Source organism: Esox lucius, chromosome 9 (genome assembly GCF_011004845.1).
Source record: "Esox lucius isolate fEsoLuc1 chromosome 9, fEsoLuc1.pri, whole genome shotgun sequence".
Classification (NCBI taxonomy): domain Eukaryota; kingdom Metazoa; phylum Chordata; class Actinopteri; order Esociformes; family Esocidae; genus Esox; species Esox lucius.
This window is the reverse complement of record NC_047577.1, coordinates 19,812,883-19,840,878: the sequence shown is the minus strand read 5'-3', so window position 1 is coordinate 19,840,878 and position 27,996 is coordinate 19,812,883. Positions and strand designations below refer to the sequence as shown.

At 40.4% G+C, this 27,996-nt stretch overlaps 3 protein-coding genes across 4 annotated transcripts; all 3 read left to right on the top strand.

Annotated features, from left to right (window-relative positions):
- The first annotated feature begins 206 nt into the window (after positions 1 to 206).
- Positions 207 to 7,735, top strand: LOC105021566 (beta-2-glycoprotein 1). Of its 2 annotated transcripts, none has more exons than XM_010889333.3 (9): positions 207 to 245; positions 1,084 to 1,222; positions 1,447 to 1,626; positions 1,901 to 1,991; positions 5,086 to 5,162; positions 5,260 to 5,451; positions 6,459 to 6,638; positions 7,209 to 7,406; positions 7,546 to 7,735. In XM_010889333.3, the coding sequence occupies exons 1-9, from the start codon at positions 222 to 224 to the stop codon at positions 7,626 to 7,628; spliced, it is 1,164 nt and encodes a 387-aa protein (XP_010887635.1). In that variant the 5' UTR covers positions 207 to 221; the 3' UTR covers positions 7,629 to 7,735. The 2 variants fall into 2 exon arrangements, with proteins under 2 accessions (XP_010887635.1, XP_010887634.1); XM_010889332.4 differs by having other exon boundaries at positions 1,075 to 1,222.
- An 861-nt stretch (positions 7,736 to 8,596) lies between these two features.
- On the top strand, positions 8,597 to 16,501 carry LOC109614548 (beta-2-glycoprotein 1). The gene is made up of 8 exons (XM_010889331.4): positions 8,597 to 8,777; positions 12,584 to 12,760; positions 12,924 to 13,020; positions 13,385 to 13,461; positions 13,826 to 14,014; positions 15,659 to 15,838; positions 16,067 to 16,264; positions 16,390 to 16,501. Exons 1-8 carry the CDS (start codon positions 8,708 to 8,710, stop codon positions 16,452 to 16,454), a joined length of 1,053 nt encoding a protein of 350 aa, XP_010887633.2. The 5' UTR covers positions 8,597 to 8,707; the 3' UTR covers positions 16,455 to 16,501.
- Positions 16,502 to 19,437: 2,936 nt separating this feature from the next.
- Positions 19,438 to 27,716, top strand: LOC105021565 (beta-2-glycoprotein 1). Its single transcript, XM_010889329.5, has 8 exons — positions 19,438 to 19,640; positions 19,975 to 20,151; positions 24,604 to 24,702; positions 25,231 to 25,307; positions 25,559 to 25,747; positions 25,898 to 26,077; positions 27,333 to 27,506; positions 27,607 to 27,716. The coding sequence occupies exons 2-8, from the start codon at positions 20,123 to 20,125 to the stop codon at positions 27,669 to 27,671; spliced, it is 813 nt and encodes a 270-aa protein (XP_010887631.2). The 5' UTR covers positions 19,438 to 19,640; positions 19,975 to 20,122; the 3' UTR covers positions 27,672 to 27,716.
- Positions 27,717 to 27,996: the final 280 nt, after the last annotated feature.

Sequence of the window (27,996 nt, the reverse complement as noted above, 5' to 3'; positions counted from 1 at the left end):
TTAAGCTTGTTTGCCTAGTGCACATTTTGAGAACTACACAAAGATCATGTGCAGTACAGGATGTGTGTAAATAAGTAACATATAACATTTTCATACGCAATACCATAATATTCTGTTATGACGCTGATAGTTCTGATTTTAACCTGATACTACATAAACATAAAATCTGACATTGACAAGATCAGACACATACTGTATGTAAATCCAAAATTCTCAGGAGAATGTTGCTGCAAATTACTGCCAAGGTAACACTGTTTCCTTAATTTTTTAAAAAATTTGATTAATTTGATAACAATGTGTATGTTGTATTAATTATATATATAAACAGCTCCGGAAAAAATTAAGAGACCACTGTTCCTCACTCAAAACCTACCTTTTCGACTTTTTTGCAAAGGAAAGAAAAAGGTGCAGTGGTCTCTTAATATTTTATAAGATATATATATATATATATCTTCATCAGTGAGTGTAAAACAAAATGTTACAGAAGATGTTGATAACTTAAATATTCAAATATGGTATTAATAAAAAGTAATGGGTAGTGCAGTTTTATTGCCTAATGTGAAATCAGTGTAAAGTATTGCAATTTACAGTCCTTTTGACTGAGGCATTTTGAAATGTGTCCTGCACCATTTGCTATTCATTTGGGACATTGTTATAAGAGGCACATTTAAAGGATTATGTTGTGTTTTGATGACTAAACCAATGTATTAATAAAATGTCACAGTAAACCTATTTTTTTACGTTTTCAACATGTTGTTGATATCACATAATGTCCTCTGACTCAAATAGTAAGGAAGCAAATCAAACAATAGCCCGACCTAACCTTTGAACCCATTCTAGCTTGCCATATACTACTCAGTTTTGTATGAATAAAACCTGTTTTATTTTGTTTTCTGCAGCTAATACATGTACCAATTTTGAGTGTGTGTTTGTGTGTAGTTGTCTGTGTGTCTGTGTTTTAGCTGTCTACTGCATGAAAATTATCCTTTACAGTACCTCAAAGTAAATATGCATGTGCTTCGAACTTTGGGCCCAATCAATGGAAGCTTATGCCAGTGGATCTGACTGGATCAGACTTTTCAGGCACTGAGAGTCACACTTACCACAATCACTGAGACAAAGGACACAAGGTTTCTCTCCAACCCACAGAAGATGAACCCAACTCTGGCTTTTCTGTTGCTCTGTCAGCTGGTCTTATGCACTGCAGTGACATCCAAGAAAGGTACTCCTTCCAGTGGCAATTATTTAACATGTTCCAGTTATATATTATTATTTTTTAATATATTGTACAGTGTTTGTTCACAGGCTATCATATGCTTTTTTTCTGGCATTACTGGTGGCTAACAGCAAACCGTATTTGGTTGTATTTAATATTTAGAAGACCCTCAAATTCAGATAATCAATGGGTTACTATTTTAATCCTGAAGTGCTCGTGTTTATCTCCAGTGTGTGGCCGCCCGCCCGTGACCGACGGTATAGATGAGCTGGGCCTAAAGCGTGTGTATGAGATTGGAGAACAGGTAAACCTAGGGTGTGAGCGTGGATACACACCCAGCAAGGCCATGACGGCTAGGATCACATGCTTGGCTTCCGGAGAGTGGACCAAACTGGACCTTGTATGTTCTCGTACGTTCAGCCTCGTTACCACCCGTTACTATATGTAAAGCATGAATGCAGCCATAGAAATGACACGGATCATCCCTGTTCAGTTTCAGGGCGTTAAGTGTTGCTCGCTGACGCCAAGTCAGCGCTAGCAAGCTGCAAGTAACGTCCAGGAACAGAATTTGGACAGTTTCTACCTTAGGATACATGTGGGATCTACAGTTAAAAACCCATTTTAAACATCTCAAAGAGTGAGGTACAAGTAAAGTTGAGCTTATGTCGTCCCTTTCTGACACAGCAAAGATGTGCCCGCTTCCGAAGCCGATGCAAAAGCCGGGGTTTGTTGAAGTGCCGTACAAGAGTGTTCTCAACTTCTCCTGTGACAGCGGGTGAGGGAGACCTAGTCACATGCATTTTGTAATTTACTTTGTGGATGTCAGGCCTTTAAGAATTTGGGTTCAGTGCAAATACTGTGGTCTAGCGGTAACACGCCTGGGGTAGACAAATTACTCACTCACCACAGGGTGGAGGTTCAATTCCCTTCTCAAACCCATTCAACTGTACCTTTGACCTGTCTGTATCTATTCTTGTTATTTCACTTCATAAAACCATTGCGCCACTATAAACATTGAACATGTGATTTTTAAGTCTGACCAGCAGGTGTCACCGGTGACAGTGAGTTCAAAAGCCTTAGGAGAGAATGATCCGTTCTGACGAAAGTCTCAAACTCTTCAGCAAGCCTTGATTTCCCATCACTAGTCACAACGAGCACATGAGGAAACTGGTAGCAATTGTGAGGATATATTGAACTGGGCTTGAAATACTTAAGAAGCTACTTAAGAAGACAAGCGACACAATACAACACGAGGGGGCGGGCCATCAGTGCCTGGCACTGATGGGCACTGTGACATGAGGACAATAATCGACAGACAGGGGGAACACAGGGATACATATACACATGATAATTAGGAGCATGGAAACCAGGTGTGAGTAATGAGGAAGACAGTCTGGACGTGGATGATGAATAGGGAGTTGGGTTGATGACCAGGGAAGTGCAGGAAAGGGGTGTTGGGTTGATGACCAGGGGAGTGCAGGAAAGGGGTGTTGGGTTGATGACCAGGGGAGTGCAGGAAAGGGGTGTTGGGTTGATGACCAGGGGAGTGCAGGAAAGGGGTGTTGATTTGATGACCAGGGGAGTGCAGGAAAGGGATGTTGGGTTGATGACCAGGGGAGTGCAGGAAAGGGGTGTTGGGTTGATGACCAGGGGAGTGCAGGAAAGGGGTGTTGGGTTGATGACCAGGGGAGTGCAGGAAAGGGGTGTTGATTTGATGACCAGGGGAGTGCAGGAAAGGGATGTTGGGTTGATGACCAGGGGAGTGCAGGAAAGGGGTGTTGATTTGATGACCAGGGGAGTGCAGGAAAGGGATGTTGGGTTGATGACTAGGGGAGTGCAGGAAAGGGGTGTTGATTTGATGACCAGGGGAGTGTAAGAAAGTGGGGTTTGGGTTGATGACCAGGGGAGTGCAGGAAAGTGGGGTTTGGGTTGATGACCAGGGGAGTGCAGGAAAGGGGTGTTGATTTGATGACCAGGGGAGTGCAGGAAAGGGATGTTGGGTTGATGACCAGGGGAGTGCAGGAAAGGGGTGTTGATTTGATGACCAGGGGAGTGCAGGAAAGGGATGTTGGGTTGATGACCAGGGGAGTGTAAGAAATGGGGTTTGGGTCAGTGGCAGCGGATACAACCGGGGTGATACTACAGAATACTGGAAGATGCGGTATATGAGACCAGATACAACAGGTATGATACTGTAACAAGTGTTTGTGTTGGTGAACGGTTTATAATAGCAATAAGGCACCTTTGGGCGTTGGTATATTTCCAAGGGCTGTATACCCTATGAATATCCCTTAGCCATGTCTACATTGGACATGGCTAAGGGATAAAAAAAAAACTGTAAAAAACCTTGGCGTTACCCTTGACCCTGACCTCTCCTTTGAAGAACATATAAAATATGTCTCAAGAGTTGCTTATTTTCATCTTCGAAACATCGCAAAAATTAGAAACTTCCTATCAAAAACTGATGCAGAAAAATTAATCCATGCTTTCGTTACTTCTAGATTAGATTACTGCAATGCTCTTATCTCTGGTTATCCAGACAAATTAATAAATAAACTTCAATTAGTGCTGCACACAGCTGCTAGAATCCTAACTAGAACAAAAAAATTTGAACACATTACTCCTGTCCTGGCATGCTTACATTGGCTGCCTGTTAGGGTTAGGGCTGATTTTAAGGTTTTACTGTTAACCTATAAATCAATACATGGACTTGCTCCTACTTACCTTGCTGAAATGATCCAGCCATACATACCTACACGTAACCTTAGATCGCAAGACGCAGGCCTTTTAATTGTACCTAGAATTTCTAAACAAACAATTGGCGGCAGGGCCTTTTCTCATAGAGCTCCACTCCTGTGGAATGATCTGCCAATTAAGGTTAGAAATGCAAACTCAGTGCAAACTTTCAAGTGTCTACTAAAAACTCATCTCTACAGCACGGTTTATAATTAGGTGTAGCCTGGCCCGGGGGCGTGAAGGTGACCAGTAGGCTTGATACTGTCCACCCTTGCTGTCTTGCCAGGTGGGCTCTCGTCGCCACTGGGATGCCCTCCCTCCAATGCCCTTCGGGGGAAGAGTCACTGGCTTGTTGTTGATTCTCTATTGCGCACATTGTGCAGTTGGGCTGTACGCTACTAGCAATACTCGGCCCTCATTCAGGGGGGTTGCGGTTGGTGGGTGTCCCTTTGGTTGATGCCTGGCAATGTGGTTGGATTGATTTCCTGCCTGTTGGGCCCTGTCCGGGGCCTCCCCCGGGTAGGGCCACAGTGTCACCGGACCCCCCCGTCTCAGTTTCCAAGGTGTTACGCTGCTATATTATTGTGCTGGGGGACATGAGGGATGTACTACTAACTTTTCTCAGTTTCCTCCAATTTTAAATTTTAGAAGGAGATGAGGTCCTGGTCCACACCTGCGGATTACCTGTTGGGGGGACCGTTGCTGTTCCTGTCCTTGTCCACCTGGTCATACTTCTGACCTAGTCTAAAATCAAATATACTCTGGATTTAGCCAAGAGAAATTTATTTATTATTCCAATTGGACTCTTAATATCTCACCCGGCACAGCCAGAAGAGGACTGGTCACCCCTCTGAGCCTGGGTCCTCTCTAGGTTTCTTCCTAAAATTCGACCTTCTTAGGGAGTTTTTCCTAGCCACTGAAATTCAACACTACTGTTGTTTGCTCCTTGGGGTTTAAGGCCGGGTGTCTCTGTAAAGCACTTTGTGACAACTGCTGTTGTAAAAAGCGCTTTATAAATAAATTTTGATTGATTGATTGATTGGCCATTCACCAAGCCCGCTAATGCTTAACGGCATAACTGTTACTGTCTCAATAAAAAAATATCCACTTGAAAAATAAATGGTGATTTTCAGGTACGTCATGACAGGAGCCAACGAAAGCGTTTGTCTGCACGACGGCACCCTCAGCGCACCGATGCCCATGTGCACTGGTAGGTCTCCTCACCCCACCTCAACGCCACTCGTAGCTTGGCTTCCGGCCAGCAAACTTGATGTGTGAAGGTTAGAATCACAATCTCTTCCCTGCAGCTGTGAGTTGTCCTCTGCCTCGAGCGCCGAAACATGGGAAAATTGTCTACGACGACAAACAGGTCAGCAATGTTGAAACCCAGTATGGGCAGAGTTGGACGTATGAGTGTTTGCCGCCACGGGCTCCCATTGGTAATGAAAGAGGGTCGTGCCTGGCAAGTGGAAACGTGACCGAGCCACCAGTATGTGAAGGTGAGTGCAGCCGCCGAAGCTAAAGGCAAAATTGCCAGAAGAGTTTTTAAGTGACTTCTATTCAAACCACTGACAAATGATCCATCATCCTTTGGGGAATATGATCAGCAGGGCTGGTTCTAGGCAAAAGCGTCATAAGCGATTGCTTAGGGCCCCTGACAACTAGGGAGCCACCGACCGCTAAGGAGCCCCCGACCAATAGGGGACAGGAGGCCGCAAATGTAATTTCCTTAGAGCCGGCACTTATTATCAGACTATATTTAGTTGCGAGAAAGGATTTGTGAACCTGTACGAATTACCTGCGTAAATGGATCCTAAAATATGTTGTCATGTTGCATTCCAAACTTGTTTAAGCTTCAGATGGACTGTTACCATAATATTCTCCCGTAGAATGTCCCGGTAGAAATCCAAATTCATTGTTGCCCCAGCTATTGCACTCCGTCCAGGCCCTGAGGTAGAAAAGCAGCCCCAAACTATATTTCACGGTCGGGATGAGGTTTTGGCGTTGGTATGTCTTGTCTGTCCATAGAACATGGTTCCAGTAGTGTTCATGAATATTCAGGTGTTTTTGGAGAAACTGGATAAAGGCAGCAGTGTTTACCTTGGAGAGCTGTGGTTTCGTCTATTGCATCCTCCCATGAATCTCATATTTAGTGTCTGATGCGGACGCAGATGTTAGAAAGTGCAAAGGATGTCTGCTGATCCTATTACTTCTGGGCTATTTGTCATCTCCCTGATCATTATATGATGTACACTTCGCTGGACACCCACATTTAGGGAGAGTAGCAGTGGCGCTGACTTCTCTCCATTCGTACACTGATTATAAACCTGATTGAAGCCAAAGTCTTTGGAAATTATTTTATGTTACTTGAAATAATTTGTCGGACTCAAACTGCTGTTTGCACACAGAACGTGAACTCACAAAGTCAGGATGGCTTGTAAGTGGCTATGCTATAGCATTGTTAAAATCCTTTTATTTCCATTGACCTTTGACATCTTCTTCATAGAGGTGAGTTGCTCAATTCCCCCAACGATAGAAAATGGCATCATCACCTTTGCTGTGATGAGGGAGGCTGGCTACAAGGAGAAGGTGAAGTACCAGTGCAAGGAACATTATGTCATGGATGGCTCGGATGAAATACAGTGTCAGAAAACAGGAAACTGGTCCACCATGCCCGTTTGTAGAGGTAAATAAACGAGTCAATGTACTGTAGGTAGAAGTTGCAATATTGTAACGATGTTGCTGTAATGTCATTGTTATTATGATTGTTGTATAATGTTATGGCTGTTCTAACAGTTGTGTATTGTCAGGCATGTTATGACTGTAGTACAATGTTATGGTTGTTAGGACTGTTGTGTATATTCACTGTTGTTAGTCTGTTTTCTGTGTGAAGTCAGTGTTATTACTCTGATGTCTAATATCACTGTTTGTTACTTTTGTGGGTTTCTATATCATTCCGGCATGTTGGCTAATGTGACTGAGTGTGTATTTATTTAATATTTGAACACTGACTGTAATCAATACACAATGATTACATTCTGCTGTTGTTCCATCAAACAAGGCACTGATTTCCCAATTCTGCTAATCTGTTGACCCTGTGTGTGGCTCTTGCGACCAACTTGTCTCCATTTTTGGTTTAAATAACTGTGATTATGAAACGTTTCCATGACAACGTATACAGATGAATTGTGTTATATTCTATGATAATTACATCCTAAACTGTCATGTTGCTTTGCTTGTTTTACTTTTGTTGCAGCGCCCTGCAAAGTTAACATCAACCGAGGACGTATCTTCTACAACGCCAAGAAGATCTGGATTGAGGATCTGAAACCTAATAGAGTCCTTCACAAGGAAAATGTGGTGTTCTACTGTCTGAACAAGGAGAAGAAGTGTGGCATTCCAGTTGCCAGTCAGTGCATTGATGGAACACTTAAAACCCCAGAATGCTTTAAGGGTGAGGTTCATAATACCAGAGTTAATTTGGTGCCTGATGAACATGACCTAGTTACATGTGTTGTGATTGCTGCCACTCCCATTAAAGTCCTTCATGTTCTTAGAACTTACATGTGTTTGTTTCTTTCTCTTTCTTCTAGAACCAAGCAAGGTGGAGTATAATCTCAAGTCCAAATCACTTCCATCTGAGATTGCAATGTGCCCTTCTGATCCAACGAAATAAACCCAAGAAAAATAGATGAAATTGAGCTGATCTCACTGAAAATAAGTCTCATTAATCTTTCGGTGAATTACAAATATGATAATAAAAGCATCTGTCTCATCAGTTTACTTGATGTTGTTATGACTTTGTGCCTGAATGAACCAACCTGTGACCAACAGTAGGATGACCTAGGATGGTCCAGTGGTCTACATGTGCTACCGTAGTATGATTTTCAGTCCAGACCAGTGCTCTTTCAGTAGAAAATGACTAATTACCTACAGCAGATATTTCTTTAAAAAAAAACAAGGTCAACATCGGATTACAGCAGTTAAGGCGAAAAACGAGAGGGAACGAACAGTTACTTTTCAACCTAAGAGTAAATACATATTCTGTATATTTTTATTTAATTAGCTTGATAGCAATTGGATTCAACTTTGAACTCTACGTCTTGCAACAAATCACAAACCTCAGGCTGTTTGGAGATAAACACACAAATCTAAAGATTACCAGCAGAAGGCCTATTTATATAAGAATATAGCTAAATATGGTTTAAACACATTCATGAGCTCCACGTGTGATGTCTCAACCTGTTTTGCAACATGAGTCTCTATTAAACACTGCCAGTGAAAGAACGAGAAAGTTATAAAAACAACAAGGGAATGGTCAGTGACTTTTGCTAGTCACATGAACTGTATGCTCTATCTTCCTGTAAGCTACTAGCTAGCTTTATTTACTTATAAGACCGTAAGATTAAACTTAGCTTGCCAATTAGCTTCTGAGCATGATAAGCAATATAGCTTGTGCTTTATTGATTATACATTCATACCTTGCTGGCATGTTTCTCAGAAATCAGTCCTTATACCAAAGAGTATGCCCTGAATATACAGTCATTTTAATATAAATGTTTTAACTTGTGCAATAGTAGAGTTTTTCAGTGAGAGGCACAAAGGTCTTGAGTGAGCTAAATTACGAAATACCCATTCGGTTTCGACATCCACCCTCATCTGTTTACATTGAGGAACACAGTTGGGAGTGCTACTGTGATTAGGATTTTTACCTGACAATCCAAAGATTTGACAGACATTATCGCTCCAGAGACAATGGCTCCAACCCTGGCTTTGCTGCTGCTCTGTCAGCTGGCCTTGTATACAGCAGTGGCATCCAAGAAAGGTACTGTGTTACATTTTGTCAGTGCTTTTTCTTATTCATTTAAAAGTATTTTCTGTTTCTGTACTTTGTGATGATTCAATATTGGTAAGCACTATGCATTAACACACAAGTTTAAAAAACAGAACTGAAAACACCCAACATTTTATTTCCAGAGGAACATGAATAGAACCAGGAAGGAAAGTAATCTCCAGTAAACAGAATTTGGAAATCATATATTTCATTGAAATGTTTTCCTGATAAAAGTCTATTTATAGTGTTAGTCATGGCTTTAACACATTACAATTCATGCGACAATGTTCAGATAGTTTGTTGATAGAATTACCATCTATATCATCTACAGTTGTGCTCATAAGTTTACATGACCTGGCAGAAATTGTGAAATTCTGGCACTGATTTAGAAAATATGACTGATCATGCAAATTTATTTAAGGATAGTGATCATATGAATTTATTATCACAGTTGTTTGGCACCTTTTTAAACCATAATGATAACAGAAATCACCCAAATGGCCCTAATAAAAGGTTTATATACCTTTGAATGTTTGGCCTTGTTATAGACACACAAGGTGACACACACAGGTGAAAATGGCAATTAAAGGTGAATTTCCCACACATGTGGCTTTTTAAATAGCAATTAGTGTCTGTGTATAGTCAATGAGTTTGTTAGCTCTCACGTGGATATACTGAGCAGGCTAGATACTGAGCCATGGGGAGAAAAAAATAACTGTCAAAAGACATGCGTAACAAGGTAATGGATCTTCATAAAGATGGAAAAGGATATAAAAATATATCCAAAGCCTTGCAAATGCCAGTTAGTACTGTTCAATCATTTATTAAGAAGTGGAATTATTTGGGGATCTCTTGATACCAAGCAAAGTTCAGGTAGAACAAAAAAGATTTCAGCCAAAACTGCCAGAAGAATGGTTCAGGATACAAATAAAAACCCATAGAAAACCTCAGGAGAAATACTGGCTGCTCTGGAAAAAGACAGTGTGGTTGTTTCAAGGAGCACAATATGATGATACTTGAACAAAAATGAGCTGTATGGTCTAGTTGCCAGTAAGAAGCCTTTACTGCTCCAATGCCACAAAAAAGCCTGGTTACAACATGCCTGACAACACCTTGACACGCCTCACAGCTTCTGGCACACTGTAATTTGGAGTAACGAGACCAAAATAGAGCTTTATGGTCACAACCATAAGCGCTATGTTTGGAGAGTGGTTAACAAGGCCTATAGTGAACAGAATACCATCCCCACTGTGAAGCATGGTGGTGGCTCACTGATGTTTTGGTGGTGTGTGATCTCTAGAGGCACAGGGAATCTTGTAAAAATGTATGGCAAGATAAATGCAGCATGTTATCAGAAAATACTGGCAGACAATTTGCATTCTTCGGCACGAATGCTTCCCATTGGACGCTCTTGGACTTTCCAGTACAACAATGGCCCTAAGCACAAGGCCAAGTTGACCCTCCAGTGGTTACAGCAGAAAAAGGTGAAGGTCATGGAGTGGCTATCACAGTCTCCTGACCTTAATATCTTCGCCTGCTCACTCATGTTTTCTTTACAAATGGTACATATATTATCAATTCTCCAATTCTCCAACTATATTTAAATAGGATTATCCATTTAAATGTAACCCAGCCAACTTTACATTTCATACCAAGCTGCTCTATCGATGCCCACTGTGGGAATAAATAAGAGCGCTGAGTAAAAAAAATACAGGTTACAACATTTAAAGTGAGTATATACACTACTGTTCAAAGGTTTGGGGTCACTACGAAATTTCTTTGTATTCCATGAAAACATTGATTAAATTAGTTTGAATATGAAATATAGCAAAATGAATAGAAAATATAGTAACTGACAAGGTTATAAAAAAATAAATAATAATTTAAACAATAATTCAAAACTTCGAACTTTGCTTACGTCAAATAATTCTCAATGTGCAGCAATTACAGCCTTGTAGACCTTGCACACCTTACGGTTAAGTTGCTCCCACAATAGCTCAATAGTGTACAGATCCGGTGACTGCGCTGGCCACTCCATTATAGACAGAATACCAGCTGACTGCTTCTTCCCTAAATAGTTCTTGCATAGTTTGGAACTGGGCTTTGAATCATTGAATCAAGCACCATCCACATGGTATGGCTTGGCATTGCAAAATGGAGTGATAGCCTTTCTTCTTGAAGATTCCTTTTTGTACAAATCTCCCATGTTACCACCACCAAAGCACCCCCAGACCATCACATTGCCTCCACCAAGCTTTTCATTTGGTCTGTGTCTCACAAATGTTCTTATTTGTGATCCGATCACCTCAAACTTGGATTTGTCTGTCCATAACACTTTTTCCTAATCTTCCTCTGTCCAGTGTCTTTTTTCTTTTGCCCATCTTAATCTTTTCTTTTCATTGGCCAGTCTGATATATGACTTTTTCTTTGCAAATCTGCCTAGAAGGCCAGCATCCCAGAGTCGTCTATTCACTGTTGACGTTGAATGAAGCTGCCAGCTAAGGACATGTGAGGAGTCTGTTTCTCAAATAAAACACTAATGTATTTGTCCTTTTCTTCAGTTGTGCACCAGGACCTCCCACTCCTCTATTTTGGTTAGAGACAATTTTCACTATCCTGTGAAGGGAGTAGTAAACAGCGTTGTACAAGATCTTCATTTCTCACATGGAATAGTTTTATGATTTCTCAGAACAAGAATAGATTGATGAGTTTCAGGAGAAAGTTCTTTGTTTATGTCTATTTTGAGCCTGTAAACGATCCCACACTTGCTAATGCTTCAGATACTCAACTTTTTTAAAGAAGGTGAGTTTTATTGCTTCTTTAATCAGCACAACAGTTTTCAGCTGTGCTAACATAATTGTAAAAGGGTTTTCTAATGATCAATTAGCCTTCTAAAATGGATCAGCAAACTTGGATCAGCAAACACAGGGTGCCATTGGAACACTGGACTGATGGTTGCTGATAGCCCTCCTTACGCATGTAGATATTCCATACGAAATTTGCCATTTCAAGCTACAATAGACATTTACAACATTAACAATGTCTACAATGCATCTTTGTTCAATTTGATGTTACTTAAATTGTCAAGAATTTAGCATTTCTTCCGAAAACAAAGACATTTCTAAGTGACCCCAAACTTTTGAACAGTAATGTTTGTTAAAATATCTACAAAAAGGAATTAATATACAGTCCATTACTCATTACATTTATTTGGTGTGAACACTGGAATCGAAAAAAGAGGGGTCGTGCTTTGAACTGACAAATGGAATATCATTTATATTTCAGTTCCTGCATATCGTTACAAACATCTGTGTGCAAATGGCTCTCTCCCGCAAAGGAATAATTTTTATGTTTTCAGGATATTTATTTGCATTCACGACCATTCACTCATACAACTGTTTTCTTCTCCGTGGGTCGTTTCTGCACGTTGTCTGGCACACAGTTATAGAAAATTGGAGGATAGCTTGATGACTCTCCGATTTTGGGCGTGCTTAGGCATTTCAAAACCATATAGCCTACATGTTCCGATACAGGTGATCACTATATGAAATAACCTCTGATATTACAATTGCTATGGTTCACCGCACTTCCCGGAACGCAAGACAGGACAAGAAAATCTCACCCTTGTTGTGTTTACGGTCAACATTTGCAATAGACTCAGATCGCATGGTAACTGGTGTTTCCTGGTGCGACATACATCCATGCATTCATTTCAGAGACTACTTAAACATCTGCGACTTCTCCTGACCCCTGGTTCCGTTTTGTTGACTCGTTTTATTGACTGTCCTCTTCCTCAGGATGCGATCGTCCGATCCTGAGTGACGGGATGAACACGGAGGGGCTCCAGAGATTTTACTCCCCCGGGGATATGGTGGCACTGTCCTGTAAAATAGGATACACTACTTTTACAGGTTCCCGCCACATCGTCTGCACGGCCAGTGGAGAATGGACCAAGCTGAGATTCAAGTGCTCGTGTGGGTCATCAACTTAACTGATAGGAAGCTATAACAAAAATCGCATCATAAGTATACAGTATTGCATTCACTATCACGTCTTATGACGTTGTATCATCAGCATTTATTTGTTGTGATGGAGCTTTCCAGCGTTACTGACTGCGTCTTGTCCAATCTGACACAGCAATAAGTTGTTCTCTCCCAGAAGCACTGGACCATGGGGATATGGAGTTAATGGACATTCAGTACCAGAGTGCTATAAACTACACCTGCCATGAGGGGTAAAAGGAATGCCATTCACTAAATGTGTTTTGACAAATGTGTCTCAATGTCTCAAATTCTCTTACTTTTGATATCTGTAACATTAAACAATGCCACAAAGGAGGGAAATGTTTAGAATTTTATTATGAGGTACTCAAGAGGGTCTGGATTTACAGTGTGCTCCACTAATATTGGCACCCTAGGTAAATATGAGTGGGCAAAAAGCGCAGACTACGTCTTTTTAATTCATAATACATTTGTGATAAAGACTGATCGAAAATCAGTAATATCATATCGAACAGATGAAAAGTTGTACAGTTGTTTATTAAACACAATACAGAAGTTACTTTATGTTTTTTGACAAGTACATTAATGGGATTGCAGGTACACCCTGCAAGGAGCCAGTACCATTAAGTGCTTGGCAGACGGAGAATGGAGCGAGCCACATCCAAAGTGTTTACGTAAGTGGCTGCCTCACACTGAAATACACACACTATATTATCTATTACATACTAGATGTTTCCACATTTTTTATCTGAAAATCACGTTTTAATTAAACATACTGCTCCAGAATTTTCTTTGAGACAACTGTACCCTTTCCTTTCCAAAAAAGTTGAAAAAGAAAGTATTGAGTGAGGAACAGAAGTGTTCAATTTGCAGTGGTCTCTTCATTTGAACACTTCTGTTCCTCACTCAAAACCTTCCTTTTCGAATTTTTTGGAAAGGAAAGAAAAAGGTGCCGTGGTCTCGTAATTCTTTCCGGAGCTGTATATTTGTCCTTGGTTAATGTACATTGGTCTGAAAACAATCTATCTCCCCCATTAGCGGTGAACTGTGGTCTGCCTCCAATACCAAAGCTAGGAAAAGCTGTCTACGACAGAGTCTTCACAGGCAACACAACCGTGTTTGGTTTTGGGGTGACCTACCAGTGTCTTAACCCACTTGTCCTCATAGGGAATGAGAGGGGAATGTGCCTTTCCAATGGGAAATGGACTGAGCCACCAGAATGTAAATGTAGGTATTGTCAAATTCTTTGTATAGAACTGTTGATTTTATTTTCCATTTCGTTCACCAAGAGTGAAAGTCTACCTTGTGCACTACACATCCACTAGACAGGCCAGTGACCATCTCTGGTAGCTGCCAGACTAGTGGGTTTGAGGTGCTCTTTTACTGAAGCTAGCCAAACCTAAGTAGATATAAGAAACAATGCAAAATAAGAAATAATGCGAAGAATTACGCAGGACGCTACTATTGTGACTAAAATTTACAAAAGACGCAAATCCGCTCTGTAGGCTCCAACCGGGCTTAAAGTTCGTTCCTCACAGAATCGTCACGCCTGAGGATCCGGCGGAGGGCAGAATTTGCCAAGGGGCCCGTGGGGTAACTGAGTGGAAGTCGGACAGTGCTGTCAGGTCTTGGCTTGTGATATAAAATTTTTCATCCATTAGTGCCCAGGAAAGTTAGAGCATCGTCTTTTCCATATGTAAAATAGAGTAAGTCATTCACATGTGTTCTATACATTACACATTGGCTATAGAAATACCATTTTACATTATTCTTGGAATAACTGTTTGGAATAAATGTTTAAGTGTTTTTTGTCTCATGTTACCACATTTCCTTTCTGTACCTCTATACACATTGTAGCGTAGCAATTATGAGGCATGAAATGTGCCATGGAGAGCCTTTAAAAATAAAAGAACTAAGACATAACAAAAACCACAACATGAAAAAACGTTTCAATGGTTTGAAACTCCAAAAAATGACAGATAAGATACACTAGAGAAGGAGGAACTTAAATAGAGACAATGATGAGGAACACAGGTGAGGGTAATAACAACAAACAGGTGTCCGTGCTCCAAATGAGGGAGAGAGGGCATTGGATCTCAGGACCTGACACAAATGCTATGGATTACAAATCTCACATTTCTTACCATTATCTCATAAAATTAAATGTGTTTCATGCGTGACTATTTGCTCCAAGCTGCTCATAAAGCTCTTCTATGTCCTGGCACCACAAAGGGGAACCAGGTTCCCTTGGAGGATGGGATAGCAATCTCTGCCTATCTTCAGAAAACATCTAAAAATGTACCTTTTTATTTTGTACCTGAAATAGTTCCACTGCCACCAACTCTGCTGTCTTTTGTGAACCTTTTATGTTTATTACTCTGTATGGTTTCCACTCCAGCACTGACTTTTGCCGTTGACCTGTATTTGTATAAGCTGTTAGTGGTGGTTGCTTGGCTGTATAACACACCACTTATACATTGATGCTTCAACATATAATCTGAATTTGATACACTTATGATCATTCAGTTCACCTTTTAGTAACCTTATATGTTGTGCAGAATCCAACATGCAAAAACCTGACCCTGACTGATCTCTGACCCTGACTGATCTCTGACCCTGACTGATCCCTGACCCTGACTGATCCCTGACCCTGACTGATCTCTGACCCTGACTGATCTCTGACCCTGACGGATCCCTGACCCTGACTGATCCCTGACCCTGACCCTGACTGATCCCTGACCCTGACTGATCCCTGACCCTGACTGATCCCTGACCCTGACTGATCTCTGACCCTGACTGATCCCTGACCCTGACTGATCCCTGACCCTGACCCTGACTGATCCCTGACCCTGACTGATCTCTGTGTTTCAGTTGTTAGTTGTCCGGCTCCAAAAGGCATCCCCAACGGTTACATGACTACGGATGCGAAGAGGGAGCACGGTTACAAGGAGACTGTCAGATACGGATGTAATTTAGACTACGTTCTAGAGGGCCCTCTGGAAATTGAATGTCTGAAAACTGGGGATTGGTCGGAGAAGCCAACTTGCCAGGGTAGGACCAAACACATTGTGACCATTTGTACTTTTTGTATTATTCAATTGTATTTCTGAGCACATCCACCATCCAACCATTCACCTTGTCTTTTAACAGCACTGTAAGCATTTGAAAACTGAGGAGACCCTTTTACAAAGCGTTGCAACTTATTGGGGAGTGGGGTTGTCCTCATAGCTTACATGAAAACAGTTTGTGGTTTTTATCACTTCTCTCTTTGTCCCAAAGCTTCATGCAGCGTGGACATTAAAAGAGGACGCATCTTATACAGAGGAAAGAAAATATGGATAGAGAATTTTACTCCCAATAAAGTCTCCCACAAAGAACTTGTCTCCTTCTACTGTATGAACGAGGAAAAGAAGTGTGGCTATGCAGTGTCAAGCCAGTGCATTGATGCAACACTTAAGATTCCAGAATGTTTTGAAGGTGAGACTGATCTATTAGTGCTTTTCTTTTCTATTGCTTCTGTCTCTTCTGTATTACAGATGGCAGCAATAAGATCTTTATAACATGTTTGCCTTTGTGGTGGGTTTGTGTGTTTTTCCTTCTAGAACCAGGCAAGTGGAGCTATCTGGCATATTCATCTTATCTTCCATCTGAGATAAAACAATGCTGAATCTCAATGCTGCTTGCAGTTAAATAAATATGACTTCATTCATCTAATTTGTCTTTGCTGGTAATATTTTGATGTTTTCAATATAATGGTTTGTGGAAATATTTTAGATTTAGGCAAGGTGCCAAGATTATTTGACTTCTGGGGCTAAGGCGGAGCTTGACCAATATGTGAGGGACTAAGAAAATATTAGATTTTTATAGTTGGAAGGAAGTTCTCATTTTTAAAATACAAAAATGCTTGAGGGGGCTGAAGTGGGGCTACACAGATCTGTGATGTGGCTATAGGCCCCCCCGAGCCATGCCTTTTTAGATTCAATAAAAAAACAAGGTCATGTGTTGTAGAATAATTTAGATTCACACCGAAAGGCTTTGGTAATGTTCAGACACGTCCATGTACAAAGTAGAAAAGACATTGTTGAAAAGACCTTGTTGATTTCAGGGGCATATATGAGATTAAACAAGATGCAGAAATGCAGTTTTTCAAGAACTGCAAAATTACATCTTGTCAACTTATATATATATATATTCCTATCAAATCAATGTGACATCAACATTGTCCATAGAGGTCTTTCCAACGTTTAATCAACGACAACATTTTTACTGTGATGGGTAATTGGCTAACTACACAAAAACCGGTGGTTGGTATAACTCTTGTCAAAATATTAATTAACTAATACGTTAATTTGTTAATTCATATTTTGGGGGTTAGTATAAGAACAACAGTGTAGCTGAAAGCTGTTTAGCTGAAATACAGGAGTCTCAAAATGTATGTCTGACTGACAATACCCAGACTGTGATGTCGATTAAAGTGACTTTTTATCACTTGATGGTCAGTTAAGGAAGGGAGAGACGGTAGGACCTTGTGGAAGATAGATTCTTCAGGAATCTCCACACAGAGACTCTGGAGCTCTGTCAGAGTGACCATCTAGTTGTTGGTCCCTTGCCTGACCAAGGCCATTCTCCCCCGATTACTCACTTCGGCCAGACGGCCAGCTCTGGGAATTTTCTTGGTCGTTCCAAACCTCCTCCTTTTTACAATGATGGAGGCCACTGTTCTTGGAGCCTTCAATGCTGCAAAAGTGTACCCTTCTACAGATTTGTGCCTCGGCAGGATCCTGTCTTGGAGCTCTAGGGACTATTCCTTCGACCTCATGGCAGGGGTTTTGCTCTTACATGCACTGTCAAATGTGGGACCTTGTATAGGCAGGGGTGTGCCTTCTCACACCTGCCTATCATTTCCATTTAAATGAATTAACCACAGGTTGACTCCACTCGTGTTTGAGTGATCAGGGGAGACGGTGAACATGAGCTCAACTGCCAGTGTCATTGTGCCTCTAATACTTATGTAAATGTGATATTTCAGGGTTTTTGCACGATCGCATTAGTGGAGCTGGCCAAGAAGCGTGAATGTCTCTGAAAGAGTTATTGACCCATTGTTGAATAGCTTATTGGTTAGAGATGCAGACTGCCTATGTTCTCCCCAACAACAATGTGGGGTAGGGTAGCAAGATGGCATTTTCTTACAAAGAAAAACATCCAAGTCCGGCTGAAGTTTGCAAAAACAAACATCAAGTCCCCCAAAAGCATGTGGGAAGATGTGTTATGGTCTGATGAAACCAAGGTTGAACTTTTTGACCATAATTCCAAAAGGTATGTTTGGTGCAAAAACAACACTGTACATCACCCAAAGAACACCATACCCACAGTGAAGCATGTTGGTGGCAGCATCATGCTTTGAGGCTGTTTTTCTTCAGCTGGAACCAGGGCCATGGTCAGGGTGGAGGGAATTATGTACAGTTCCAAATACCAAGCAATTTTGGCACAAAACCTTCAGGCGTCCATTAGAAAAAGCTGAAGATAAAGATGAAGTTCACCTTTCACCACGACAACGACTCAAAGCACACATCCAAATCCACAAAAGCATGGCTTCACCAGAAGAAGATTAACATTTTGGAATAGGCCAGCCAGAGCCCACACCTGAATCCAATTGAACATCTGTGGGGTGATCTGAAGAGGGATGTGCCAAGGAGATGTCCTCACAATCTGACAGATTTGGAGCGCTTTTGCAAAGAAGAATGGGGAAAATATTGCCACGTCAAGATGTGCCATGCTAATAGGCTGTAATAAAATCAAAAGGTGCTTCAACAAAGTATTAGTTTAAGGGTGTGCACACTTATTCCAAGAATAATGCACACTTTATTGTGTGTTTAAAAATGTTTTCCCCTCAAAGATTTAATTTTGTTTTTCAATTGAATTGTTCTCGTTATAGGTCACATTAAAGGTGGAAAAAGTTCTGACATGATTTATCTTTGTCTTATTTACATCACAAGAACCTGGTATTTTAACAGGGGTGTGTAGACTTTTTATATCCATTGTAGATATACTTAACCTGGATACTGTATTTGCCTCTACTGAATGTTAGATATGTTGGAATGGGTTGCCTTGTCATTGACCACCATTTTGATATTCTTTAAGCCATAACACAAACCACAGTTTGATACTAATACAGAAGTATACCTTCTATTAAACATGATTATTATGAAGAAAATAATCATAACATCTGACCATCTGTAATAATCCACAAGCCTTATATAGCAATATAGGTGCAAAATATAGCCAGACTTAACGAGTTCAGTCACCTTCAAACAATATTCAGATTGAAAAACACTTTGGGTATTTCAAAATATGTCCATAAATGATAATTTCATGGTTTCATTACACCACTATTCTATTTATATATATATTTTTTTTGCTGTTCCTGAAAACATCCAGTAATTGTGCTTATGCCAGTAAGTAATTGTACAAACTGTAACAAGAACTCACTTCAAACTGCACACAGAGTTATAGAAATAACACTAATAAGCTTAATAAAGGGCCTCGTTGCCAAATACCAAACTTTCCGTTGAATGTAACTTCTGTAAAATACAAAACCAGTACCCAACTAAGGAAGCACGTGCCTCCATCACCAATAACTAGGGAATTACGAAATAGACCAAAAGAACGGTTGCCTTATTTTGGCTCGACCCTGTTTACCTTCAGTAACACAAACCGTTTGGAGCTCCACTCTGATTCTGAATTTTTACCCGAAAAGATTTGAAAGACACTATCCCACAGATAATGGCTCCAACCCTGGCTCTGCTGCTGCTCTGTCAACTGGCCTTGTATACAGCAGTAACATCCAAGAGAGGTAGTGTATGTTACATTATATTTTTTCAGTGTATTTATTAAAAATAATTTTGTGTTCCTGCGCTCAGCAAATGTGTTTAAACTGTGGCTAGGCTAATGAACATGTGTCCTGTGGAAGAAAAACTAGGCCCAATGTGGTAAACCTAGAGAAAACTATTTGGACATATTCCACCTTTAGATACTCAACAAACTATCGATGTACTCAGTAATGTAAACTGCACTTATGTGGAGCAACTCTGGCACCCGGATCTGTGAAATCTTTGTCTCTGTTTGTATATTTTTTCTGAGTGTGTGTTTGCTTTATTGACTCATCCTGTTGCCCAACTGCCCTTCAGAATGTGGCCGCCCGCTCCTGCGTGACGGTATGGACATAAACGAGCTTCAGAGGGTGTACTCCCCTGGGGACATGGTGGTGCTTTCCTGTAGGAAAGGATACACTCCCACCTCGGGTGCCCGCACCATCGTCTGCTCTGCTAATGGAGAATGGACCCAGTCGAGACTCAAGTGCTTACGTGGGTCATCAACAAGCCTTTACAAAATTTGAGCAACATTGTTGTGAAAATATATTTTAAGTATTCATTATTTTTTATTTAATTTAATGTCGAGGGAACTCCAAAAGTGGGAAAACCTGCCGATTTTGCAGGTTTTCCCACTTACAAAGCATGTAGAAGTCTCTCATTTTGATCATAGGTACTCTTCAACTGTGAGTGACAGAAAATCACACTGTATGATTTTTATGTAATACATTTTATTGCAGGACATAAGTATTTGATACATCAGAAAAGCAGAACTTAATATTTGGTACAGAAACCTTTGTTTGCAATTCCTGAGGTCATGCATTTCCTGTAGTTCTTGACCAGGTTTGCTTACACTGCAGCAGGGATTTTGGCCCACTCCTCCATACAGACCTTCTCCAGGTCAGGTCTGGAGACTGGCTAGGCCACTCCAGGACCTTGAGATGCTTCTTACGGAGCCACTCCTTAGTTGCCCTGGCTGTGTGTTTCGGATTGTTGTCATGCTGGAAGACCCAGCCATGACCCGTCTTCAATGCTCTTACTGAGGGAAGGAGGTTGTTGGCCAAGATCTCGCGATACATGGCCCCATCCATCCTCCCCTCAATGTTTCCACCTCCATGCTTCACGTTGGGATGGTGTTCTTGGGGTTGTACTCATCCTTCTTCTTCCTCCAAACATGGCGAGTCGAGTTTAGACCAAAAAGCTCTATTTATGTCTCATCAGACCACATGACCTTCTCCCATTCCTCTTCTGGATTATCCACATGGTCATTGGCAAACTTCAGAAGGGCCTGGACATGAGCTGGCTTGAGCAGGGGGAACTTGCGTGTGCTGCAGGATTTTAATCCATGACGGCGTAGTGTGTTACTAATGGTTTTCTTTGAGACTGTGGTCCCAGCTCTCTTCAGGTCATTGACCAGGTCCTGCCATGTAGTTCTGGTCTGATCCCTCACCTTCCTCATGATCATTAATGCCCCACGAGGTGAGATCTTGCATGGAGCCCCAGACCGAGGGAGATTCATCATCATCTTGAACTTCTTCCATTTTCTAATAATTGCGCCAACAGTTGTTGCCTTCTCACCAAGCTGCTTGCCTATTGTCCTGTAGCCCATCCCAGCCTTGTGCAGGTCTACAATTGTATCCCTGATGTCCTTACACAGCTCTCTGTTCTTGGCCATTGTGGAGAGGTTGGAGTCTGTTTGATTGAGTGTGTGGACAGGTGTCTTTTATACAGGTAACGAGTTCATACAGGTGCAGTTAATACAGGTAATGAGTGGAGAACAGGAGGGCTTCTTAAAGAAAAACTAACAGGTCTGTGAGGTCCAGAAGTCTTACTGGTTGGTAGGTGATCAAATACAAACCCGATTCCAAAAAAGTTGGGACACTGTACAAATCGTGAGTAAAAAAGGAATGGAATAATTTACAAATCTCATAAACTTATATTTAATTCACAATAGAATATAGATAACATATCGAATGTTGAAAGTGAATATATTGGCTCATTTTGGATTTCATGAGAGCTAAACATTCCAAAAAAGTTGGGACAGGTAGCAATAAGAGGCCAGAAAAGTTAAATATACAGATAAGGAACAGCTGGAGGACCAATTTGCAACTCATTATAAAAAGAACCTCTCAGAGTGGCAGTGTCTCTCAGAAGTCAAGATGGGCAGAGGATCACCAATTCCCCCAATGCTGCGGCGAAAAATAGTGGAGCAATATCAGAAAGGAGTTTCTCAGAGAAAAATTGCTAAGAGTTTGAAGTTATCATCATCTACAGTGCATAATATCATCCAAAGATTCAGAGAATCTGGAACAATCTCTGTGCATGAGGGTCAAGGCTGGAAAACCATACTGGATGCCTGTGATCTTCGGGCCCACAGACAGCACTGCATCACATACAGGAATGATACTGTAATGGAAATCACAACATGGGCTCAGGAATACTTCCAGAAAACATTGTCGGTGAACACAATCCACCATGCCATTCGCCGTGGCCGGCTAAAACTCTATAGGTCAAAAAAGAAGCCGTATCTAAACAGGATCCAGAAGCGCAGGCCTTTTCTCTGGGCCAAGGAAAATTTTAAATGGACTGTGGCAAAGTGGAAAAGTGTTCTGTGGTCAGACGAATCCAAATTTGAAGTTAATTTTGGAAAACTAGGACGCCATGTCATCCGGACTAAAGAGGACAATGACAACCCAAGTTGTTATCAACGCTCAGTTCAGAAGCCTGCATCTCTAATGGTATGGGGTTGCATGAGTGCGTGTGGCCTGGGCAGCCTACACATCTGGAAAGGCACCATCAATGCTGAAAGTTATATTCAAGTTCTAGAACAACATATGCTCCCATCCAGACGTCGTCTCTTTCAGGGAAGACCTTGCATTTTCCATCATGACAATGCCAGACCAAATACTGCATCAATTACAATATCATGGCTGCATAGAAGAAGGATCCGGGTACTGAAATGGCCAGCCTGCAGTCCAGATCTTTCACCCATAGAAAACATTTGGCGCATCATAAAGAGGAAGGTGCGACAAAGAAGACCTAAGACAGTTGAGCAACTAGAAGCCTGTATTAGACAAGAATGGGACAACATTCCTATTGATAAACTTGAGCAACTTGTCTCCTCAGTCCCCAGACGTTTGCAGTCTGTTATAAAAAGAAGAGGGGATGCCACATAGTAGTAAACATGGCCTTGTCCCAACTTTTTTGAGATTTTTTTAAATAAACTTATTTTTCCCTTAAAGTGATACATTTTCTCAGTTTAAACATTTGATCTGTCATCTATGTTGTATTCAGAATAAAATATTGAAATTTGAAATTTCCACATCATTGCATTCTGTTTTAATTCACAATTGTACAGTGTCCCAACTTTTTTGGAATCGGGTTTGTACTTATGTAATGCAATAAAATGCAAATTAATTATTTAAAAATCATACAATGTGGATTTTCTGGATTTTTGTTTTAGATTCCGTCTCTCAGTGTACCAATGATAAAAATGACCGACCTCTACATGCTTTGTAAGTAGGAAACCTGCAAAATCGGCAGTGTATCAAATAATTCTTCTCCCCACTGTATTTGGACTGAGTCACTTAATTTATTTGTACTGTACTTCAGCACTTCGGATTTGAAATTACATTGACAATGGTGATAAAGTGGAGACAGGTTTAATATGAGGGTATTTTCATTCCTACTGGATTAGAAATATTCTTATGATAGCTTCACAACTTCACAACAGCTGTGTTTGTTTGCAATGCAGAATAATTATACATTATAATGGACCTGTGCGATTTTCTGGCCTGCAAATAATCTTTCATTAACAAATTACAAAAGAAATGTGGCCTGACGTGGCCCCTGAGCCAAAAAGTTTGCACTCCCATGTGGGCCAAGGAAGATCGCTACAGTGGATGACCAAATCATACTAACAAAAATGTACAAAAAAGTCAGACAGATCCGGAACAAACTCCTTTCAAATTCTGGGAGTTCATGTAAAATAGATCAAATATAGCAATATTTAAACAGCAAGTTTATATTAGGTTTTAAAAAAAATCTATATTTGACTAAACATTCCATGACAGAGTAAGGCTTGACAGAATGGATTGTTGCAGTTGAAGTTTTTTATTTAATTTACTTGGTAGTAAAAAGGTCTTCGTTTTGTACATAAATAGCTGCTTTCAGCTATTAGGGACTAATCTTAGAGACTAAGATTTCTGTTTAAAATCGTTAACTATTTATGTAGAAGATTTTATCACTATCTAGCTTATACTGAACATATTTAATGTTATCCAAAGTTGTCATTTTTCTCATGTCAATCAAATTAATTGTCATTGATTAAATGGGCACAGCTGTATTTCAGACAGACAAGTTTATTTTGTTGTATTGTATGCGACCAGGTAATGTTGCTAGGGAAACTTGACAACCAGATGAAAGTATTGAGAGGGCTTATTTACTTTTCACTTGTAAATTTCGGCTAATCACTCCGGCTAGTTGATGTTCTTGCATAATGTGCGCTACAGTGATTGGAGAATAGTTGTTGATCAATACTTTATGTCCTCAAATGTAGGAGTCTCACTGTACTTACATATTTTACTTAAAACAAGTCCCCAAAACGGAGCGTTTTTGACCGACTAAATCAATCACCCGTCTTGAATCCAGTTGAGCTTATCGTTTGTTGAAGGCAGAAAGGCCTCAAACACTTTTGTGTGTAAAACAGACTAACGGTTCATCCGATATTGATGAAAATACAGTCTAACTCCATAGTCATTGTACATTTCAAATTTCTAAAGGGCTAGAATGTTGAAAGGAAGAAGAAACGTGTCACTGTCTAAATACTTGTTGTTCTATGCTCTGTGGATGACTTTTATTATTAGTTGACCCTCATATGGAATTGTATCATCAGCATGGACGCATTGTAATAACGAAATTGATTCATTCTTTTCCATTTCTGACACGCAAAGACTTGTTCTTTCCCAGAAAAATCCGGGACCATGGAGAAATGGAGTTTGTCGACATTGTGTACCAGAGTACTATCAACTTCACCTGCCATGCGGGGTATAAGAAATGCAATTTACAAACTGTATTGATATAAACAAATGTGTGTGTGTGTAAGTGTGTGTTTTCCTTGGCTTGGAATGTGTGGGCTGAACTATGTGCTATAATACATCTTCAGCTGCATAGCAGATTACAGTACAGGTTGCTGGCTGGTTGTTCAATAGTCTTATTGCCTGAAGTTAGGGGCTGTTTTCAGTCTCTGCTGGAACAAGGGCTCCTCCCAGTACGCTGTCATGTTTCTGGTGATCAGAACGAGTCAGTCAACACAATCATGGGTAAGGGAGGGGGCTGAGGAAACAGCCCTGAGTAGTCCCTGTGTTAACGATTAGCATGGGGAAAAACACACTGAACCTCTTGAAGCACACATTCACTGAGACAGGGAGATTCTCTCACTGACTGCTGGTTAACCTTCGGAAAATCAGTAATGTCATATCGAACAGATGATAAGTTGTACAGTTCTGTTCATAAAACACAATACAGAGCGTACTTTATATGTTTTGACAAGTACAGTAATGTGATTGCCTACAGGTACACCCTACAAGGAGCCAGTACCATTGAGTGTTTGGCTGATGGAGAATGGACCGAGCCACCCCCAAAGTGTTTACGTAAGTGTCTGCCTTATAGCAAATAGATTACTTTGCTAGTGTTGGTTGATTCATTGAGAATGATTCAAAGATTTCGCGTTGATAATGCTACATTAGAAATCTACAGTACATGCACATTGTAAATGGCTATTCCTTTAGATTTTAATAATGACTATAATATCCATGATGTCGTACCATATGTTTACGATACTATTTCCAAGACATGTATTTTATTCGTGTACATTCATGTTAATACATCTCCCCCCTGCTAGCACTGACCTGTGGTCTGCCTCCAATACCTGCATATGGAAAAATTGTCTATGACAGCCTGTTCTATGGAAACACGGTTGTGTTTGGTTTCGGGGTGTCCTATCAGTGCCTGCCTCCACTTGCCCTCATAGGTAATGAGAGGGGAATGTGCAGTGCTAATGGAAAATGGACTGAGCCACCAGAATGTAAATGTAGGTATTTGCTACTTTTTGCACAAATGTAGTAAGACAATTAGATAGACTACTCCTCTTTGCTATGTCTCATGAGAATGATGACGATTGTGAACTAGTGATAGGAGATAATAAACAACACACTGAACTGTTCCTGACCTCTGTTTCCAGTGGTGACCTGTCCACCTCCAAAAAACATCAGCAACGGTTACATTACTACTATAGTGAAAAGGGAGTATGGTTACATGGACACTGTCAGATATGGATGTAATGTAAACTATGTTCTGGATGGGCCTGTGGAAGTTGAATGTCAAAAAACAGGGGATTGGTCCCAGAATCCGGCTTGCAGGGGTAAGACATTGATTTCTGATTTATCACATTTTACGATGATACCAAACGTTCATTCTCGTTTGTGCCTCCTACATGTTTTCACTGACGTTTTTTGAGGGGTTGTCCTGCAACAGTCTCTCAGCATGCTTAAGGACCTCTCTCCAGACATTAACTAATTCGAGAGACTCCTGAACAACTTCCCATCTTTCATCCCAGTCTTGTTCATTTTCAAGATAGATTACAATTCTAATGAAATCTCTCATGAGCTCCTCAAGACTCTGGATGATATGCACTAGAGACACGATCTTCAATATTACATTTTATACTCACTCAGATTGTAATTGTGTCCAAATGTTAAAATGAATTTTACACACTTTTTCTACACACACTTTTTGGAGGTAATGCAAACCATGGTCTGGAGCATGAAAAAAAGATTGGAAGACCTTGTCTAATTGTTCTGGTGCAAACTTTAACCCATTGTCGAGGCTTAAAAGGAACTTGGTCAAACTCTGTGAAGGTTCCTCAGCAAATATAGGCGAGAGGAAAGAATATGTTCTAGGTTCAGCAACAGCTTCCTAGTTGAAGTTCCAACTGTAGTTGTAGAGCTCCTGCCAACCTTCTCACCTATGGGGTTCTCAAACAAAATGTAATATCAGAAGGTTTACCAAAATCAGGCCCACCATTGGTCGGATGAAAACGTGCTGGGATCACTGACATCCTCCCAAACCAACAACTGGCTCTTTGCAAATTTCTTGGACATAACACATGCAAGTGCTAATGCTGGGAACACTGCGTGTTGTATTTAGAACCCAGGTTAGGTTCTACTATTTTGGTTACCTTAGAGGTGGGTTGAAGGGATGTATGTAGATATAGCAATGCAACCCCAAGGAAGACCACACTGATGTGTGTGAATGGCTCAGAAACTGTCAATGATTATTTAACACACTTTAATTCATATACTCATGTAGGCAAAGAAATCTTTAAAAAAATGGAATTATAGATTTTTTTTAAATCTGATGGTTTGCTACAGATAGGATGAAGATTAAGATAATTTTTAAAGACATCTATAATGTCTCTTACAGAAGAGATTGTGTTCTAAATGTGTTTTTCTTAACTAACAAAGGATAACAGTTATTCAAATATTCAATGAGGTAAGAGTCAAATGGATTTCTCTCTAACTATGATTCCTTAGATTATCCATTGCTCACTTTAATAATAATCTGCATCGAAAGTTAATTAATTCCAATTTATTATAATTTCCCTCTTTATCCCACAGCTCCATGCACGAATGAACTTCCCAAAGGATACTACATGAGAAATCATTGGCCCAGCAAAACCCTCCATGAAGAAGTAATCACTTTTCGCTGTATTAACATGGAAAAGATGTGTGGCTATGCAGTGTCAACTCAGTGCATTGATGGAAAAGTCAAATTCCCCAAATGTTTGGAAGGTGAGACTAATCTGTTAATAATGTATTTATTTATATTTCTCTTTTCTGTATTAAACACATTACTATTAGGGTTTAATCATGTGTGTGTTTTCCCGTATAGAAACAAATGTTTTTGTGAAAGAATTCAACTCTACTTCTCCGCCGCCTGAGATAGCCAACTGCTGATTGATGCATAAACATGACTAAAACAAATAAAAAATACAAAATAAATTCTCTCTCTCATTATTATTATTATTTTTTAATGGATCGTACGTAGCAAGCTCCAAAAGCATTCCGGTAAGTTGTGGAGCACAAGCTCGATTACCAAATGATGACACAAGATGTCAGTATTGTAGCATTAATGCAGTCAGCGTATGACAAAGAAACAAATGTGCGCGCACACGCATACCAAACTCGATGGTACACCACAGTCTCACACTGTCAACACACAACACATAGAAGGCCAAACCAACTCCCAAAATAATATTTTTATACAAAACAGAACTCAACT